General features: G+C 37.3%; 1 protein-coding gene across 1 annotated transcript in view; it reads right to left on the minus strand.

Annotated features, from left to right (window-relative positions):
* Positions 1-2710: 2710 nt before the first annotated feature.
* TRABD2B (TraB domain containing 2B) overlaps positions 2711-21244 on the minus strand; it is a 247878-nt gene continuing 229344 nt past the window's right edge. Inside the window, exons 5-7 of the mRNA XM_063300126.1 lie at positions 21101-21191; positions 12042-12299; positions 2711-3073 (exon numbers count right to left, since the gene is read on the minus strand). Of these exons, the coding sequence (XP_063156196.1) occupies positions 2851-3073; positions 12042-12299; positions 21101-21191 (572 nt within the window). The 3' untranslated portion in view covers positions 2711-2850. The remainder of the gene's footprint in view (positions 3074-12041; positions 12300-21100; positions 21192-21244) is intronic.

Raw genomic sequence — 21244 nt, forward strand, 5'->3', positions numbered from 1 at the left:
GAAAGCAACACAAAGAACCATCAGCTTGTTCATTTCAGAGCAGGCTGAATAACATTTGAAAAAGACGGGTGGAGCATATTTTTGTCTTTTCTGAAAACACACGAAGTCACGTGAAACAGAAGCAGTCAGTTTAAATTGTTTTAATAAGCTTGAAAAAGAATATTATTTCTATACATGCAGAAGAATCATGCTCTCTTGCTTTTCCTGATACTGTCCTCCTTATATTTTCAGAAAATGAACATGCCAGTTTTATTGTGGACACAGATCTTACCAAGCTGTGCTTTTCAGAGGAGTTGGAACTACAGCTCTTAGAATTTCTAGCCAGCATAGCAATGTCTGGGAATTCTCAGGGTTGCAGTCCCAACATATCTGAAAGATAGTGGGCTGGAGTAGAAATTGAAGCTGGCCATGAATCGGGGAGTGGAATTGTAATTAACTCAAAAGAAGTGCCATTCTTTAAGATACAACAATTCCTCAGCTAATCAGTATCTGTCTAGCCAAGATTGTATAGCAGCACCACAAACAATTTATATTGTTTTAAACCCTATCTGTGTTAGTTCTTTGTTCATAATTGTAGCTTATTGTACAGTTGGCCATAATTCACATGAACAAGAATGACCTGGAAGTAAGATTAAGTCATATAGTATAAAGTATTATTTTCTGGGTAGAAAATAATAGAGCTGCCAATCTTGATTTGGGGATCCTCCTAGTGCTTTTTACCAAAGTGTTGCTACATCTTCATATGTTGGCAAATTCATATTTTCAAGAGACATTTTTGCCCTACAAATTATACTTGAATCCAAGAATAATATAGGGAAAATAATCTGTATGTAGTAAAAGAACAGTAATCTGTACCACCAGTTCTAACACTGACAACTATCATGAAGGGTGAAAAAGAAAAAGGGAGGGATAGCTTTCAGTCTCCATTTGTCTCCCACTACCTGAACCTGCTTCAGTGATATATTACAGAATGGGCATGCAGAACTGAAATACTCAAGGCTACCCCAGGTTGTATTGGCAAGTTTGTCATCCCATAATACACTTTTCACATGGGTACAGATTGTATACCAAATTGATTTCACAGTTGTAGGAAGTTAGTGTCACTGAAGGGGACATAATTGCATTTTGGGGCTTTTTTGTGTCTTAGGGTGGGTGAATGGGAGGAATTGGTATGGGAGGCCTCTGGGAAGCATGCTGCTAAAATGCAGCTGCAGAATGGCCATGCTTTAGCAGCATGATTTTGGGCCTTTGGAGGGGGGGGGGGCTGCCTGCTCCCATTCCCACCCTTAATTTTGAAACACTCCCCCCACATCACACTACCCCAAATCAGCAATTTTACAAAGAAATATCAGCATGGCAATCAGTCAGGAAGTCTGTTTTAGATCAATATATTAATCGGTATTTATTTTCTTTGCATACACTATTAGTGGACTGCTTAAATTCTGCCTATGTTGATCAACATATGAAATGGTTTGCCTGACTATTATTCTTTAGAACTGTGCATTAAGACTTTGTTGATCAGTCTTATAACTGTTAATTAATGAAATCTGACATTTTGTTGTATTGCAAACCATACTGTTCACAAGGTTTGCTAAGGAAATGTAACATCCATATTAACAAGTCTTCTTCAACTCAGGGATCTCTGGAAATTTTGGTTGGGAATCTTTGAGTTGCAATCCAATACCTCTACAGGGCTGGATAAAAAGGGGGTAATAATAATGATGAAATGATCTGGGTATTTTAAAAGAATTAGATTTAAAAATGATGATAGTTATAGGGCTGGATTACTATAAATTTTGAATTGTACTCTTATCCTCCAAGCCTTAGTTAGGTGGTTTACATGTATGAACAGAGGACAAGAACAAACTATGATTTGTCAGTTTGGATGTAAAAGGAAAATATGCTTTGGAGTACTGAAAAATAACAACAACAACTAATTGAACTAGAATATGCACAAGGAGATAAAGGAAAGACAGAACGAACTACCACTAGCCTTATTCCTCATCTGTTTCTTTGAGTAATCACAGTTTCCATTTTAGTTTTAAAGAAAAATATATTTCTAGCTGTTTTGGCTGCACAGAAAAGATTTAAAATCTCTGAGAAAAGGAAAACATGGGAAAAAAGAATGATAATTTTCATATAATTATTTCTATCCCATATTAGTCAGATGAAACATCTTTCACATTTGACAATAACATAAAACATATCCTGTAGAATAAAGGGAGCATGTCCACCAGTAACTATTGGCCGTAATTATCTTAAGGCAATTAGCCAAACTATTCTGTCCCATCCAGAGGCATGTGAAAAGTAGCTTTTTTCTACTGCCCCAGAAAATATTAGAATATGAAAGTTCCTGGGCTTCAAACTGCAACAGGTAATAAACAGTATTTTTAGGTAATTTAAACTATCCTTGAAACCACAACCCTGATATATCTGAGCTGGAATACCCACAACATTATGCTGTTTTATCAGCTGAATGATGGAGCTAATGTTTTGCAAGGGCCAAAATTCCAGTTCAATAAATACATTATTTTTTTCTTGTTCTTTTTATATTTATATATATTTATATATTTATAGATATATATAAAACACTTATATTTTACACAACCCCATAGCAGTATGGGAAATAAAGATCCTTCTACAAAAAGAAGATGTTAAGTTAATGTACAAAATAAAGCTTTAGAGTTTAAAAAAACCCATCTGGGCAAGAAAGTCCTATACCAGTTAGTAGTGCTAGCACTTCGTTGCTTGAAAGGCCCAGGTGAAGCAAGGAACTGAGAAGATATATTATCAGGTGGAATGTTATCTGTTTTCCCTTTTTGGATATTGCACTTCAAAGTCCTTCTTTTGTCAGGAAAGATTCAGTAGCTCCAAAAGCAAAGAAGCCATTGTTGCGAAGACAGAGACAATGAAAGGTGATGCTATGGAGCTTTTGAGGACACAACTTTTGAGATGATGGTGGAATACAAGGTCTGGGTGTGGCTGCTGGTCCACCTGGTTTGAGAACCAAATGGATGGGTTGACAGAGATGAATCCATTTGTAATTCTGATATCAGAAGGCATGGTGGTTGTGCTAGAAGAAAACACACGAAGAAAATATTATTCATTCAATTCTATTCATGCAGGTTGGGAAAAGTAGCTAATATTTCACATATTCATACCATTTTGGATAAACTGGGGCAGAGTCAAACAAAATAAATAGAATCTCACTAAAAAATTTAAGAAAAAACTGCCACAGATAACTTACCTTTTCCCCACAGTTGTCATGAGAAAAAAGTAATCTAACAAATGGCATTTTTATGGTTAAAACAGAAATAAACAATACATTCTACAGTGGTAATGGAAAAAGTCACCCTCTAGTTGAACTCAATTCCTGCTGATCAATGTAGTTTTCTGGCAGCAGTGTGGTAGTATTTTTGTGCTGTTTCTTCCAGGATATTTTTCTAACTTCCTAGTGTAGTCTGTACTCCTGGTTTTGCTAGTGGTCTCCCAACTATGTTCTAAACAGGTCCAATGCTGCTTAGCTTTTTTGAGACCAGCCAAAATCTGCTAGGTTCTGCCTTCTGATTGGCATGAAATAATCATCTCCACTTCCAGAGGAGTAAATAATGGTAGTGCCAATGAATTAAAGATGTGAAAGTTTTTTTAAAACATTTGGCAACAAGAATTTCATCCTTATTAAAACCAGTCTGTCAGGAAATGATAGATCATTCATTCTTTGTAAAAAAAAAACCCCCCAAAAAACTCTGAAGTTGCTACAACTGCTCAGGGTGATATAGCTGAAAAATATCATGGATTTTCATGAAGTGTCTGTGTGGTCCTCAGATAAAATAAGACATTAACTCTCCTTTTGCCCTCTTCCCCACCACCAAAAAATCCTCTGATTCTTTTGTAACATTTTGGGTACATCTCTTCATAATCCTATACTATGACTTATCACCACAGTCAACCCGGTGTCTTCTGAAGAATCAACCCCATTTTTCATCCTAGTCTCTGCTTTGAGAGTAGACTTTCTGTAAGTATCATTTATTTTGCCAGTTTTTCTCGGATACCCAAGGCAGAAGGAATTCACATAGGCACAAAGTCTGGATAGTAAGGCTGCCTTACAAAAGGTCTACATCAGCTTTCCCTAACTGAGTGACATCTCTGGAAGGCACCAGACTGGGCAAGTCTCATCTGACAAAAGCTGAGTACAGACAAAAGCTATTTTATTATGAGGTTATTCAATGCTAGTTAATAAATATGAAGACTAACATTGTCCACTGATTACTCAGCTTAATGACTATCTGGAAACACAAATTAACAACTTCTGCTTTTTGTAACAATAGTTCCATTCACTGATCTTTTATCCTTCTCTTATGTGGGAATTAGGGAGTATTCAACTGTCTTAGCTGTGGCTGCTGTGTGTATTCTGTGTTTTTACCTAAAGCCACAGCAAAAGGCAAATCTGATAAAGAGCTACTTGGAAGTAGCATTACGAGTAACTGAGAGGAGTAGGAAGTGGGTTCATGGTCAGATAAGCAGGTGGGAAGTCAGACAGAAAACTATAACGCCTTTATTCCTGGAAAAAAATGACATTCAGCATTTTGAAATTGGATGGTCAAGGAGACTAATTACATGGTCAGGTGAGTTGTACAGAAGAGATAATTGTGTTAGATGTAAGCTATATAAAAATCTATACAGCTGAATCCCTGCTTCTATATACCTGTTGAAGGTGCAAAATGCCTGTCTCATTTCTCTGTCTATTTCTGAGGTACTGTGGTTACCTCTCTTGCAATATCATAGTAGGCTTAGAAGACACACCTGTCAAAAACTAGGCAATTACTTCTCTTTCTTAAACCAGAACAAACAACAAAAGAAACCCGGTCTACATCTAGGGAGTGGCTATATACACATAGCTTCAATCTGAGGGGGAGCTCTCAATTCTCCAAGTCAGCTGTTATAAATCTCTTCAGTCTTGCTTGAGGTCCAGTTAATATTTCTGAAACAAGCATTATCTGCACACTTAAAATTGTATGAAGAACAATTACATAGCAGAGACTTCGAAGATAGAATGAAAACCTTTTTAATAGCCATTATTACAGATAGCAATCTTCAATAAAATTGGTTTATCTTGCTGTATCTAATAGAAAAATGGATTCCTCCAGCTTTCCCCTACAATCACAACTAGATGTGAAACTAAAAAAATCACAGTAGGAGATTTATATCTTGTCTTATGTATGTAGATAGATAAATGTATGTGTATGTCTATATATATGTATTGCATTTGCATTTTATATTGCTATTTTAAAATTCATATTATCCAGATTGCTAATTTTCATCTTTTTCTGTTGTTGTTGTTGTTGCTGTACAGTACATGTGTTGCCTGAGTAAGCCCCTTAGCATATTTTGATTTAATATTGTCTTTTTAGCCAAAATTATGTACTTTTCCTAATGACCCTGATATTGTCAATTTAGTTTTGGATATTTTGGATGTTTGAATACTAATTTCCTTGTGCTGGTTAATGATCACAATAAAGATGATTACTACTACTATCTTGTCTTATGGAACATCTGGGAAATTAAACCTGAGAATAAGGAAAATATAAGTCCCTCCGGTCGGAGGAGATGGGCGGTGACAAATTTGATGAATAAAAATGAGTAAATAAATAAATAAACAGAGTGACTTATTTAAGTGACTTAAATGATCCATCAGAATTTTTGCTTACAAGTGGTCTTCTGCAGCCTATTTGCCACCTACTCTTTTTCATCATCACTGATGAACATACCCATGGATCTTATAGAAAGACTACTTTCCTTTGAGGACTCAATGAACATGTGGTCAACCAAATAAGAAAGATGCTGCTAACATCTAAGAAAATTAGATATTCTTAAAAGCTTGTGCATCTTAGGGCATTGTGCAGGCCAACATAATCAGCAGCTCACAGAAGAGAAGGAAAAGATGTAATTGCATAGGTGTTGCTTAATTTATTTAGTTTGCAACAAACCATAATAAAAAGACACTGTGGTAATCTCTTCCAGGGAAAGAAATCTTGTATCACCGTAAACACTAACAACTTAAATTTCATGGACTAGCACCACCAGCACCACTGGGGGGGGGGGGGAGGTTATTCAAAATGCAGAAGGCAGAAAGTCTGTAAAACAGATATAGGGAGAAACCTAATTTCAAACCATGTGAAACTAAAGTGTGAGTACTCCAGTCACCTGCCATGTGCATTCAATCATTTGCATTTCAAAACTGCAGTGAGAAATGTATTACTGCAGTGGGTTGGCAAGCAACTTAGAAGGGATCACAGTTTTTTTCAGATAACTTGATGAGAAGCACACAGGCCAAGTGGAAATGTCATCAAAGCTCAGCCCAGGTTTTGCTCTTTACTTTGCCTGCCCAAGCCCACAGCAAGCAGTTGTAGTCCTGGAAAGTCTGAGAATCCCTGTGTTATACAAATTAAAATTTAATTTTTAAAATATTGATTCATTGCCCAATTCTAACTTACATGAAATCATTAATTTTATTCATGGGAAGGGGTTTTCCTCACAATTCTTTTAGAAAAGACTCTAATGAAGGGAAAGGTTGAAGGAAAATGAAGAAGACAACCAGCAGCTAAGGGGATGGACTCAGTTACAGTGGTGATGGGTGTACTATTGGAAGACTGGAAGGTCCAAGTTAGGGACAGATTGTCATGGAGAACATCTATCTGTGTAGTCACTAAGAGATGATGGCACATAATCAATCACTCAATCAATCAATCAATGCTTTCCAGCATCATTCAGCTTATTTCACACTAGTTTCATATCCAGCTGCCATACTTGCAAGAGACAAGTCTTGATAGCATTGCAGTGGGGTATGTGCAACAGTTCTCCATGCCTTGAAAGAGCATAGGTCCCATTTGTCTAGATTATCCACTTTTTCTCCCTGTTGGAAAGGACAAGATACAAGGTTCTGAAGCATCATGCTCTGAACACTGGAAAACCTGTTCAACCCTAATACTAAAATTTCAACATAAATTGCAACTCACTGTATTCATTTCACATAATTACGATTTCTGTATTGCTTTTCTTTTCCCCATAGTATACAGATTTCCTTTCTGGAAAACTTGGACCACTTTTAATTAAGTTTAAACTGTAGGGCTACTAATATGTAAATAGATCAGACCCTTCCTCCCACAATTATTCGTGACTTGTAGGAATGTGTAAAAAAGAGTATCTAGGTGATAAGGCACTTTTTGGATTCAAAGTCATAAATAAATTATGGGGATAATAAAAGGAATGAAGTTACTTGAGCATTTATGGGTAAGTCAGGCTTTTAGGCTAGAGGAATAATATGGTGCTAATGGAGAAAAGATGGAGAATGGCTTTCATGAGGGGCATTTTAGGACATCTGAATGCTTCCTCATTCCTCCAATTCCCAAACTTTCATAGGATACTTTACTTACTTAATAAGCAATATTTTAACAATAGGAGTACAGGGTGATTCAGAAGTGGAACAAAAACTAAAGTCAGACTGAGCGAATTGCTTATTCAGGAGCCAAAATAAAGGGAAAAAAAACTACTGGCATGATTTTTACTGAGATTTTACTGAGACCTTACAATCCAAACAGTGACTTCCTCTCTTAACATGTTTGTTTAGAAGGTTTAATTAATATATTTGGCATGCCTTGACTATAAAAGTAAGCCAAAAAATCTGAAGTAAAAGCCATCCAGGGAAAGAGATTTATTCCTTCCTCGTAGACACTGTCAATTTATGCTCTTCCACCATTCTACTTGCATGTTTTATCTACATTTATCATCTCTATCAGGAAACTAGGCCTGCCAGGAGCAGATGTTGGACCACTTGCACAGGTGCAGCCTCATGGGCTTCCGCAAGGTTGTGCTGGTAGAGGTGGATATGATCCCTTTCTATTAGTTGATTTATGTGCATGGTGTGTTGCCAGAGGAGGATGAACACATACATGTGAATGTAATTTACAGATTACTCACAAGATTACCTAATGAAACTTGGCTACTTTGAGGGTGTTCTTCTTAGTTCCTCTTTTGCTCACATCATTGTGTTTCTTTAAAAGTGAAACAGGGATCCATTGTTTGTTCAGTTGTTCAACTAACCTATTCAGGTTTACAACAGCACAGTCCAGATTATCGTGTTTACTCAAGTTAAGCAACTCCAAAGAACAATGGGTAGCCCAAACCTGTCTTATTACAAACTAAATGCTGTTACAGAAAGTAAGAATAGAGGAAAGGCAACATTGAAAAAGTAGAGAGGTGTTTCCCTCTATAACTAATAATGCCTGAAAGTGTGATTGGGTTAGGAGGGGCTAGTTGTGCTTTGCTATTTTTTGTGCATTCTTGTAATCTCTGTGGGGGTTGTGTTGTTTTGTTTTGGGGACTTATTGGTGGGTGGAAAATGTAAGTTCAGAGGCTGGGTTCACTCACCTGCTACTGTGACACACCGGAGAGCTCTTTAGAGCAGGATGTGCCATGGAGCTACTCTTATAGCCACTCCTGCAACTGCAGGGCTCCCACTGGTGAGAGGAGCAATGCATGACAATGGTGGTGATGGGGACAATGAAGGAAGGGAGACAACAGTGGTGTCAGCACAAGATCACAGCAGAGGCAGAGGCTGGAATCCCAGGGGACTTGGAGTCTTTTATGAGATCCAGAGCTCCACCTAGAGGACCAGCAGATCTGTTCCATGATGCATGAGTGCATGACAGACACAGTGCCTAAAGCGACCAGAGCTATACGGAGCCAGCTGTCTGATACTCTAGGCTGGAACACAGCTGTGGAGGCCAATGAGGGATGGAGGATGTGCATGAGTGATCGGAGGCAGTGTAGTCCTGAGGTTGGCTGGAGGTAACAGTGATGAGGAAGATGGTGTAGGTGGTGAAGTCACAGGCTAGTGAGGCCGGGCTGTGGAGACCAGAAGCTGCGTGGAGCCTAACACTGGGGGACCTTGCTGCATGCCGCTCTTTGCATCTTGGACAAGTTCTGGGTATTGATTAACTGTTTGACTTAGGGAGGTGGGTGGGACAGCTGACTTTACAGGGAAACCCTGGTGTTTCACAGCTGCAGTGCCATGAGCAGATTGTATTGCTGAGGGCTAGGAGGGATGGCACACTGGGCCTGGGATAGAGGAACTGGAGGGGTAGATATGACAGGAATCTGAATGTTTGCTCTACTTGGTGACACTGGGAATGCTGTCTGACAACAATTCCAACATCTTGCCCTCAGTTATTGGTCCTCAGGACTAGGTCAATGTATCCTAGATGGCCCATGCGCTCTGGCTGCTGCTTTTCAATGCCAGATCAGTGTGTAATAAATCCTGTCCTCAATCATGATCTGATTGAATAATTGTAAGGAAATTAAGCTGCTGATGTGCCAAGAGGCAAAAGGAAAATTTGGTGCTGCAGATATCCCTCTCTCTACCTGTACCCTCTGTACATATGTGCACATACCACAAGAATGTAAAATATCAGAATTGTGGACCAAGGTAAACTTGATGTTGTTAGAGTAGAAATGTGAAAGCTGAACAGTGACATACCAGGAATCAGCAAACTGAAATAGACCAGAAAGGGTTACTTTAGATTAGTGGAATGTCAGATCTTCTACTGCAGGTAAGAGAGCCAAGTGCTTAAAGTGTTGCACTAGGAACAGGGAGAGCCACAGAAGTTCCTGGGAGACTTTGGACCACTCATTCTCTCTCAGACCAATCTCTCTCACAGGATGTTGTTGTGAGGAAAATAGGAGAAAGAGCATTATATATGCCACCTAAGCTGTTGGGTATAAATAAAATAACAAGGAAATAGACAGACAGACAGACAGACAAAATGAAGGAAGAAATGGAGTAGCCATCATTATTCACAAAAGGGCATCAAGGTCAGTGCTCAGATACAACTCCTAGAATGACCTCATTTTGAGTCCAAGTCAAGCCAATCAATGTTAGAGTGATCCAAGGTTATGCTGCAAACACAGATGCAGAGGAAGGGGAAGCTGAACATACATTATATCATTATCATATTTTACATATATATTACTGTATATCAAGCGACTCCTAAATCAGGTGAGAAACTTCAGTCCTTGAGTGACATGATGTGGCCTTCCAGACCCCTTTGTGGTCCACAGCCTACCAGGATTACACTACTGAAATTTGGCAGCAAATTGTCCAATATCAGTAGTACAATTTCCTGCTGATTTCTGGTAGGAAAACTAACTGTATTATTCCTTTGGGAAGGCATAGTCTATTTTAAAGGCCAAAAATACCCCCTTGCCAAAGTAACAGGCATCGCAACTGATGTACCATTTTTTTCTATGATGTCACCATGTCATTGTGGACTCTGGCTTGCCAAAATAAAAGGAAAAAAATTGCAAACCCTTGACAGAATAAAAATTTCCATGCCTCTCTCTAAACCCCCTGATCTAAAGGTGCCAAGCAAATGAAGATAAGCACACCCCTATTTGCAATTGGGGCTGCATCTTTTCTACCTTGTTTCAATATATCTTGCACAATTATACTATGAGAACTGAGAAATTCAGCATATGTATTGGGCCCAAATGTTCAAGAGGTGAGAAAGTTTCAAGATGACAACCAAAACTTCTGGCATAACACTGGGCAATCATATCCAAAAATAATCTGAAGACAGATACCTCTTTCTGCCCAGTCTAGTATCATACCCTGTGTAGTCGTTCATTCTGTACAGGTGAAGGTTCAAAGGGTGTTGGGAACAAGGAAACATATCCAAGTCTCAGCATCTCTGTGTTCCTGACAACTCTGAGATCCTTTGCACACTGAGCATGAAGATATGCAGGTGGTTGGTTAGTAAACATGATTAGATGAATACACTGAACCAACTTTGGTATGACTGGAAATACTGATAAGACAAAGATCCTGAGAGGAGGGAAGTTTGCCAGTGTGGAGGACTAATATTAATCAGTTCTCATTGTTTACGCATCAATGCCATGATGTTTAGAATTAAATCTTAATTTACAGAATCTAAAGCAGAACTAGGGCAGATTTTTAAATAAATTAATGCATACATACAGTATGTGTACAGATATACACACACACCATGACTCTTTGAAAGAAACACGGCCTCACACTTCATGGCTTTTTGGTGCGGGGGTACTGAATGAAAACAGCACACAGTTCATGAGTTCACAACAGTAAAATTCACCTTTCAGGATCAACTTAGTATAACTTTCATTGTGACACACAGTTCTGTTTTGTATCATTGTACTGTCTGAAAAGGAAGGGCAAAATGTCTGAAATTCCAGCAGAAGTGATAAGAGCTACTATTTCTGGCTACAATTAGTGAAGTTTATTGCACTTGCCTATATCACTGTGTGTGTGTGTGAGTGTGAGAGAGAGAGAGAGAGAGGGAGAGGGAGAGGGAGAGGGAGAGGGAGGGAGGGAGGGAGGGAGAGGGAGGGAGGGAGGGAGGGAGAGGGAGGGAGAGAATGTTTAGGCTCAAAGACCTGCCAAGGGACTTTGATAGTTACTAATGATTTTGTTTTCATTTGGGACTGAGTATCTATTGTCCACATATCACAAAAATGTCATTTCTTGTATTATTCTTTCCCTTTAAAGTGGGAAACACACATGCTGGGAAGGAAAGAAAAGTGTTCACTCATGAGACTTATGAAACAGGAGTACAAAAATAAAACCTTCAGCTCTATTGGAAGCTGGGAACAGGCATCAAGTATTATTTGCTTGTCCACATAACCAAGTTATGTACTGTAATTGAGAGTTCTTATGCCTCTATTTATTAGATGCTCTTCATCTTGTTTTTTTTTTTTTTTCCTGATTTTACACATACAGCAATGAAGGTTACAGATAGTGGGTGAGAATGATCTGGATCTAAAAATAATTTCTATCTGTACAGTTTCTTATTCATGCTCCAGTTCTTGATGGTACCTACATTTTATATCCCTGTCATGAATTATGGAGATTAACCTGCAAGAGTTTTCAGCATGGACTTAAGAGTCTTGTCCTTGTTCTTTCAGAGTAGCATGAATGACTGGTTTACTGGAAATCAGTGCATCATACCTACCCTTCTTCTATCCGGACCCAGAGGTCATTGAATTGTCTTTGGCGATGGTTTTTATATTGTTTCTTGTGCCATTTCTTCTGCCGTCCAAATTCTTCTAGCTGGCTGATGCTGTCTGGTAATAGAAGGTGTGGAGGAAGGCTATCTTCTTCACTGGCATGAGGAGGTGCTGAAGATGATGACAGTTGTATACGCTCAATGACAACGGGGACAGCTGTTGCAGAGGAGCCCCTGGAGGGGTGATATCTGCTTGCCTTGGAACTGCAAAATAAACAAGTTCATCAAGAAGTGATGTGTGAAATAGGACGGGAAAATTCAGATATTAAACACAACCACTGCCTCTTCTGCGGTCTCTTAAACTTTGACTACATAACTTATTGCATCAGAGGCACTTATACCATGTACTGTCCTCCTTACTGTACCTGTAATCAACACTGATACATATTAATTCAAAGTTTAAGAGACCAAAAAAGAGGCAGTACATCCATCCAAGGAAATATGGACAGATAATGATGCTGACTGGCAACATCGTGATTTAATAACATTATGGGCAACTTGTATGGAATTCAGCAGGGCCATTTTCTTCTAGGCAGTGAACCTAGTTGCAGTGCGTTCAGTGCAGGTTGCAGGCATATTGGGTATATTTTTGTTCTGAGGATTAATTAATCTTTTACCATGCATTATTTTCATCTTTAATAGGAGACAAGAAAATATTCATTCATTCATGCCAGGTCATTGCCTACAATTTCATGACTATGAGATGCTAGGGGGAAAAAAAAGATACATTGGAATTAATAACTATCTAGAACCCTCCCCACATGTCTTATCCAAGGATAGAAGTTGATGAACATGTAGTGCTTCTTAAATAATCCCCTAATCTTTTCCGCAGCTTGAAATTATTCTGGTTGCTTAGTACAAGGTTGGATGAAAGTTCCTAGGGACTTCTTGGCCAAAATCACCTTGAAATGTTCATGTACAGTGGCCATAATAAAGGAAAGTAGTCACATCTGAAGACACTACTGTCAGTCGGTATGCTGCATGTACCTAAAGGAACCGAGCTTTCATCCATCAAGACTTCCATCCTAGCACAGTGTGGTACCTCCTAAATTGCTTCATGAGATACAAATACATGCTTTAGCATAATGACTTCTTTCCCTACTTATATTCAATATTCACAGTATAATCTTATAAAAAATTGTCTTTATACAATAAATAACCAATTCAAGCTACTACTTAGGAGCCATTATCTTCCATAAATGTTGTTGGGCCAGTTGCAGCATTCCCTGACGGTTACTGTCCAATTAAGATAGGAATATCATTTTTCCTTTAGCAAGATCTCTCTCTTTCTCTCTCCCTCTCTCTCTCTCTTTTAGGGAGAGCAGTTCATATGGATCACAGTGAGGAATTCTTTCTATTGTCATAAATTCATTCTTCCAGAAGTGTTTTTCTGAGACTATATGGAAACATAAGCATTTCTTTTCAACACAATTTGACACAAATTGTGAATTGCTTGGGCTTCTTTAGTGCTTATTGACCTCTGCTTCAAAATGTTTTCTCTCAATAGGTATGTTTTGTCTTGTCTTTGAAAATACTCACTTACTGACAAGAGACCTTGGATGGCAGTTTTATAAATACATCCTGAGCTGGGTTGCCTCGTTACAGATGTTTCTGCAGCAAGCAGAACCATTATATGTGAAATTGACAGCAAAATATAAAGCAGCCACTGAATCCATAGTGTATTAGGGCCAAACTATAAGCTTAAGATTTAATTATTTTGCACTTTTGTACTTTGATCTGTGCAGTACTTAGGAACAACTGAAGAGTTATTACTTTGGATATAGTAATGCCACAGCTAGGCAGCTTATACACAAGACACTACATTCTTGGACATGAATAGAACTGCCCCGTTTCATCAGATTTTTTATAGCCATGGATGGATGGAGGGATGGAGGGATGGATGGAGATGTATGTATGTATGTATGTATGTATGTATATATATATATTGTATATATATTTCTATATTTAGATATAGGGCTTTGAAGAAGCAGCAGGATAGAAAGAGTACTGATGCTTTTGAACTTTGATATTGGAGAAGATTCCTGAGAATATCATGATAGACAAGAAAACAAACAAATGAATCATTGAACAAATGAACCCAGAGTTCTCATTATGGAAAGATCTAGCTCTCTGGAGAAGGCTCTAATGTTGAGAAAGGTGGAAGGAAGGAGAAGAAGAAGAAGATCAACAATGAAGTGGATGGACTCAATTATAGCAGTGATTGGTGCACTGTTGGAAGAACTGAAGGGCCACTGGGAACAGATACTCCTGGAAAAAAAACCTATGTGGTTCCTAAGAGCTGACACCAACATGACGGCTATCTGTCTGAGTGTCTGTGTCTGTGTCTGTGTCTGAATATTGTGGGACTGTCTGTCTTCAATCATTTCTGCCTGCTCAGTAAGATCTGACAGCGTTGGCCTGCTCTGGGACCTGTCACTTAGGCAATGTTGTGAGATGTGCTTTCTCTGTTATGACTCCACCCTTTGGAACAGCATTGTCCCTGAGATTTGGCTGGCCCCAACCCTGCCTGCCTTTCAGAAGGCATTAAAAACCTGGTTCTTTCCCCAGACATGGATCCATTGGATGTGTTTTTCTTGGCACTTTATGTGTATATCTTTCAGTTTTGATTTAGGTTTTCCTTTTTCTTTTTAATTATGTGGTTATTATGAAATTTAATACTATTATTTGATGATGGAGGCCTGAGTACTTACTGGGCTGCTATAAAAATTTATATAAATGATCCACAAATTGAGACTGTGCAGTCAGCAGTAGGCTAATACCTTTCCAATCTACTTTTCTGTTCAAATGAAGATAAAGCTCTCTTCTGACAAAGTGTAAATGCTTCGGTGGTGCAGTGCAATCAGTTCCAGAAAGGGCTATTCTCCCAATAAAAAACCTCAAGTACTTACTTTGGAGTTTTCCTACATTCAGCTTTGTCACTGAAAGAAAAGGTTATGCTGGTAGCAGGCATGCCTTTTACCAATTTTCCCTAATCTACCTGCCACTCTGAGTCATACATGCATTATTTGCATCCAGTCTTGGCTGGATGCAAATAATGCATGCATGACTCAGAGTGGAAGGTAGATTAGGGAAAATTGGTAAAAGGCATGCCTGCTACTGTATGACCTCTATGTGGTCTTGCCTTGTGGACAATTTAGAAACTGTAGCTGCTATAGAACATACAGTAGCTATGCAAATGTTTGATTGGAACCAGTCAAACAGAACATACTACATCAGCTCTGTTGTACTGCTTCTGAACCCACTGCATTATTTTGGCTTCTGGGTCCAAAATAATACTGGTTAAATTATCAGAAGGACTGCATTTGCATGAGTTTGTCCATGTTTTAAGTCTGGAGGCATAACTACTGGTCTGCATTAAAAATCATGCAGAGTGGTGATAGTTAATTGCTGGTATTTCCTTCTTAATAATAATCCTTATGTTGTTGGACTCCTTTCTGTCAATACCTAAACTTGTAGACTTTACAAAAGCTTTTTGAAAAACGTCATCTACTTTAAATGGGTTTAATTGATGAGTTTTATTAATTATGCTGCTGTTTTATTGATGGATTATTGCTGAAGTTTTGGTTTATTGCTGAGACCTGTTCATATTGGGCAAATTACATTTTAATGTTGGTATAAGGAATAGCTGTATTTTTTTAATTGTAATTTTATTATAACGTGAATTCTATTGCTTACTTTTTGTGTGTGTCTTTTTTTTATAACTTGAGGAAAGCTGGTCCAAAAGGACCTTTTATAAATATTTAAATAAATGAATGACTATGCTTCTTGGAAAAGCGGTAGAATTAAAATCAAGCAAATGAAAATATGCACTCTGAAGGAGGATTGTTTAATATGCTGGAAGGAGGACTGCACATTTGTGATATCTTGTTTTTGGTTAAACCCACTTTTCACTACAGAAGGCCTTGCCAAGAAAAAAAGAATTTTTTAAAAAATGTCTATTTATTCTCTCCCTTTTGTTTTTGTTTTAAGTCATATTTTATCTTTTCTAAATAATATCCCATCTAGAATTCTACTGAGAAGTAAGGACTTTCTACATAGCCCAATTAAATTAGAATAATTATGCTAAAGGATTTAAATCTCCTTCAGGTCCTATTATATCATTTTGGTTAAGCAACTAGTGAGTGCAGCTTGAAGTTACAATCCTGACACATAGAAGCCAAGTAAAATCAATATTTGTTGTTGTGATTTAAGTCTTAGAGCAGCTATGCCAAATTTGGGATCCTCCAGATATGTGGCTGGGAATTTTGGGTGTTGCAGTTCCAGTGCCTCTGGACAATGCCTCATGGGGCAAGATGCCTTAGAAGACATCCTGATTATGATGTTCCATAAGAATGTTTATTTTGCTTTTAAAGACAAAGATACATGCATCTGGGAAATTTTGAGTTCACCTTATGCCTTCTAATGGCTAAAATATATACCAGCATTATCCACCCAGTGCCCAAACTATCAGTGCAATTAGCTATGTGAAACAAGGCTTCCATAAATTGATAGATTCTTTGAGTGTCATTTGATTTTATTATGTCACATATTTGCCAAACATCTGCTCTGAATCTCAAAGAAGTTCTGTAGATGGTGGTCTACCATTCTCAGCAAGGCTGCATTCACATATAACTCTAAACCTAGAATTTTTAGCCATGGAATGTTGGATAATGTTGGTTAATGTTTAAATTAAAAATCTCATTTAAAAGAAATATGACATAACACCACATGTAAATCCAGCCAAAGGCTGTGAAATAGTCCAGGTAAAGACAGAAAACTAGAGCTAGTGAACTGTGGATTTCAGTAGCTTTCATGAGTAGTTCAAATGATTTCAACACATTGTGAATCATTGCTGTTCAGTTTAAAGAGATTAGCTTTGGAAGCCCTTTGGTTAAATATGTGAAGCTTCCTAGCCTGGTGGACTTAGTATCTAGGTGGGGAAAATAAGGGCTGGACAGATCTGAGTGACTGCAAACAAACGACAGACTTCAATAGATAAGCTGGCATTCTCTCTAGGCGCATGATACCACTTGAAACCTCTGTAACCACTTGGGATAATACAAAGTGTAGCATCACTTTGTTCCAGAGGGACATCACTGGAGACTGAAGAGTTCCATCCACATGGCACAAGTGCAGTGTGAAAGAAAACAGTGTAAACTAATTCCAATCTACTTTACTGAAATCTTTTTGAGGGACTGACATTCCCTGAAAACATACTACTACAACTACCGTATCTTCAGCTGGACTCCTGAAGTACATATATGCATGGAACTGCCTTTAAAAATGGGCTAGAAAGTTTAATTGATTTAAATGTTAGCTGGGACTGGAAGGTTAGTATAAACATATGCCATTGCTTCAGTATCATCAGTGATTCCCAGTCCTTTATTGGACTCAAGTCAAAATAACTGGCTTTTATCTTTAGGCATTTCACTGCTTGATACCAGGTTGTTCCTCACTTGTCTTGAGATTCTGGGAGTTTTAGAAGTCCTTCTTGGATACCCCGTCCAGATGAAGTGCTGCCATGTAACCAAGTATGGAATGCAATTTTTAAAAAGTTCCATTGACTAATTTTGAAATCAGATGAGTATCTTTATTTCCACAAATCTATCTTGTTTTAACATTAAAAACCTGCTGTAATCCATCAAATCTGTTCAGCCTATTTTTAAATTTTCTGCTGTTTAAACGTTATGCTGCTTCATATTTCATTGTTTTATTATTACTATGATATTTTTCAGATGTATTTTATTTCAGTGTTATAATTGGTCAAGCAACTTTTGTATTTATTATTTGAGAGTTAATTAATGACATAAGAAAATGTAGCAAATGGTAATAAAAATGAGTATATTATTATTTTGCAGCAGAGTGTTGTGCATAATAAGGTGGGCAGAGGTTTGAATTGAATTGTCACTTGAATTATTATCACTTCTACTATCAACCACATTTACTTAGATTTCAACACAATCTGTACTCAAAGAACTTGGCACTGAGAAAACCTATCATGAGATAAATGAGCATAAGTAGACTTCATATTTTTTTCCTATCAAATACTACCCCTGCAATCAGAGAAGAAAAGAAAATAGAAATCCAAACTGAATATGGAAATTGAAGGATTTCCTTTTTTTGATATCTTTCTTACAAGCTCTACAAAGTTCAACATGGAATGTAAGATAACCCTAAAATTCTTGAGTACATGGATAACAACTTTGTGGCAAACCACTTATTGGGTTACTATAATTTCTTAAGGAAAAAAAAACCAAGCATTTTATAAGATACTCTGAAGACATCTTCGGTATATTTAATATATGGAGAAGGTAACCTAAACTTCAATGGATTAATTATCATAAGAACTAGAGTTTAAGGTGTATATTAATTTTACTTTAAACTTATTTTAAATCATGTCTCCATTTTTAAATCTAAAATCAAGAGTCCAATTGGGTTGAGGCAGTGTACAAATATCCTAAATAAATAAATAACATTGATAAATAACATTTACCTAGAAGAGACAAGTTTCTTAATTTTCATGACTGCAAATTAACTGGAGATATACTGTAAGTGTAATAGAATCACAGCAGAAGCCGTTTCACGAGCAGATAGTGATTCCTTACAAATCTGATACGCATATTTTCAAATATGCTTATATTTCCCCAAATATATATCAAATATGCTTATATTTCCCCAAATTCAGATTATGAGTTAACATGCATACATGTGTGATAAAACATTCTGAACGGGGACTTCCCTTGGTTTTGTAAACTGTACAGGTAGGAGGTTCATAGGCCACATAATCCAAAGATAAATCAATGCATCCGGTAATGCGCACATTCTTAACTGGCAGCCCTTGCCCCCATGTTCAAACTGAATTAGCATACTACTGAATGATTGGGAAGCAGGATTTGGCTAATCCTAATAAATAAATATCTAAACAAACAAACAAACAAACAAATAGTATTAAAATATAATTAGATGTATTATGCAAATTATGATTGAAGGACAAGCTGGGATATTAAACTATAATCTGACTGGCTCATTCTTGTTATACCCTAAAGAAGCCATAGCACTAAAAGGATGTAATGGGGAAAGTATAGTTGAAATAAAATCTAGAAGCTTTCAATCTCTTTCTTACAGGTTTGAAAGAATGGGAAAACACTTGAGCTTATGGCCATGATTTCCTATTATGTATGAAGCTGGTAACTTAAAAAAAAAAAAAAATCTACTCTTTTACTATCCAAAAGGAACAGCAGCAGAACCAACAGTGTAAAGAGAAGAGTAAAAAAAAATTAAGTTCTTCCTTGTACAAATTTCAGTGAGCAAATCAAATCCTGCAGCTGCTGCCCATTTAATCTGCTAGAACAGATCATAAAAGGCAAATTTAAAAAGCCAGGGATGATCTTCTTTTGTGCAAAATTCTCAGAATTGATTTTCAGCTGTTGATCAATACTATGGGTCTTTCATGACTTCCTATTTTGAAAAATTCCCCTTTCTTTACTGAATTCTACGATTTAACCGCCCAGAGTCACTCTGAGGGAAAAGGCTGGTGACAAAATTTGAAATATAAATAAATAAATAAATAAAAATTCAATTAACAACATGTTTTTTTATGTACTGAATTTTGAGATGGCCTTCCCTCCCTCCCTCCCTCCCTCCCTCCCTCCTTCCTTCCTTCTTTCCTTCCTTCCTTCCATTGCCCTATAGGACAGTCATCAGAGGTTATTTCGGGAAAAGACCAGGGATCTATTTTTCCAACAAAAACAGAAGCCATTACTGGCATTCAGAAAAAATATGGATATAAAGGAAAAATAAAACATGACTGGAATAATAAGGGAAGGAGTAATGCTTTATTAATATGTATTAGTTTTCTATTTATTAATGTTTGTTAGATAAAATTTGTTTATTTGTTCATTCAACTGTCTAAGAGGTCTTGATTCGTACAGCATTCTACAGAGCTAGAAAAGAACTACTTTTCTGCATCAATTTATGTTTGATCATAGTTTGTGTATAATCACAATCAAGATATGATTGTAAATTAGAAGTTAATTAGATGCTCATTGAGGCACTAAGATACATTTCACAATTAATATAATTGTAAGGCACACAGCTCTTCAAAATCCGATTTCTGGTATAAACAGGATGCAGAAACAAAAACACACTGAAAATCTGTGATTTCATATTTCCGAATTTCTTGATGGATTAGGTACGTTATTATATGTACCTTTTTATTTCAGTGCAAATTCCTTGGGGCTCCACTGAGATTTAGCCTGGCTACTCTATATGCTGGCATCGTCTTTGTATTTTAAGTCAGCGTTACTTCTATAGATTTATTTCCACATTCGGGAAAAAACAAAACAAAACGTTGCTTATGGCACTGATCCTTTCAGAAATATGTCATTGTCATGTCACTATTCTATATTTTGTCAATTATTTTCCAAGTACAATTTACAGCCTTTAAACTGGGCTTTGCTATCCAAGCACTCTTCTTTGTGCACCTGCCTATATATTAAGTCCTTAGGATAAGGACTTTTTAAAAACGCCCTCTCTTTTTAAAAGGCCTACTTGTCAAGCATGTGAAAGAGAATTGTCTTATGTGAGAGCCCCAAACGATGAAACTCACTCTTTGGGATTTGCATTTGGTCTGCAAATCTTCTCAACCAGGCATTTTGAACCTTTTAAAGACATTATTTAATCTGGGCTGTATATTTTATGTTCATTAATAGCTATTAGTGTACTGAGATTGTATGTAAGAGGGAGAGATATAAGCTGCATTGATCATCTTGTTTAGAGTGAAAGGCAAGAACAAAACCATCAACAAATAATTTCTTCATATAATAAACTGTATATTTGTGGCCAATGGCCTGTTAAAAACAATAATCCTGCAATTTTTCTGCTCATGCTAGTTCCAGCCAACTAGAGTTGCTTATTGACATGAAAAGCAGAAATCGAATCAAGTACCTTTATTACAGTGTTAGATCAGCATATGAAAAGGAGCAATAAAGGGAAATCAAGCTTACTTTTCCATTGGTTGTCCTGCAGGTATGTGCTCCACTTCAAATCCTGCTTGCCTCAGCACATCAATAACAGTGTTGTTGCCCAGGAAATGACCTAATCGATAAATAGTAATAACAGGAAGCCATTTGAAAAGCCGATGAAGCAAA

Source organism: Candoia aspera, chromosome 3 (assembly GCF_035149785.1).
Source record: "Candoia aspera isolate rCanAsp1 chromosome 3, rCanAsp1.hap2, whole genome shotgun sequence".
Taxonomy (NCBI): Eukaryota; Metazoa; Chordata; class Lepidosauria; order Squamata; family Boidae; genus Candoia; species Candoia aspera.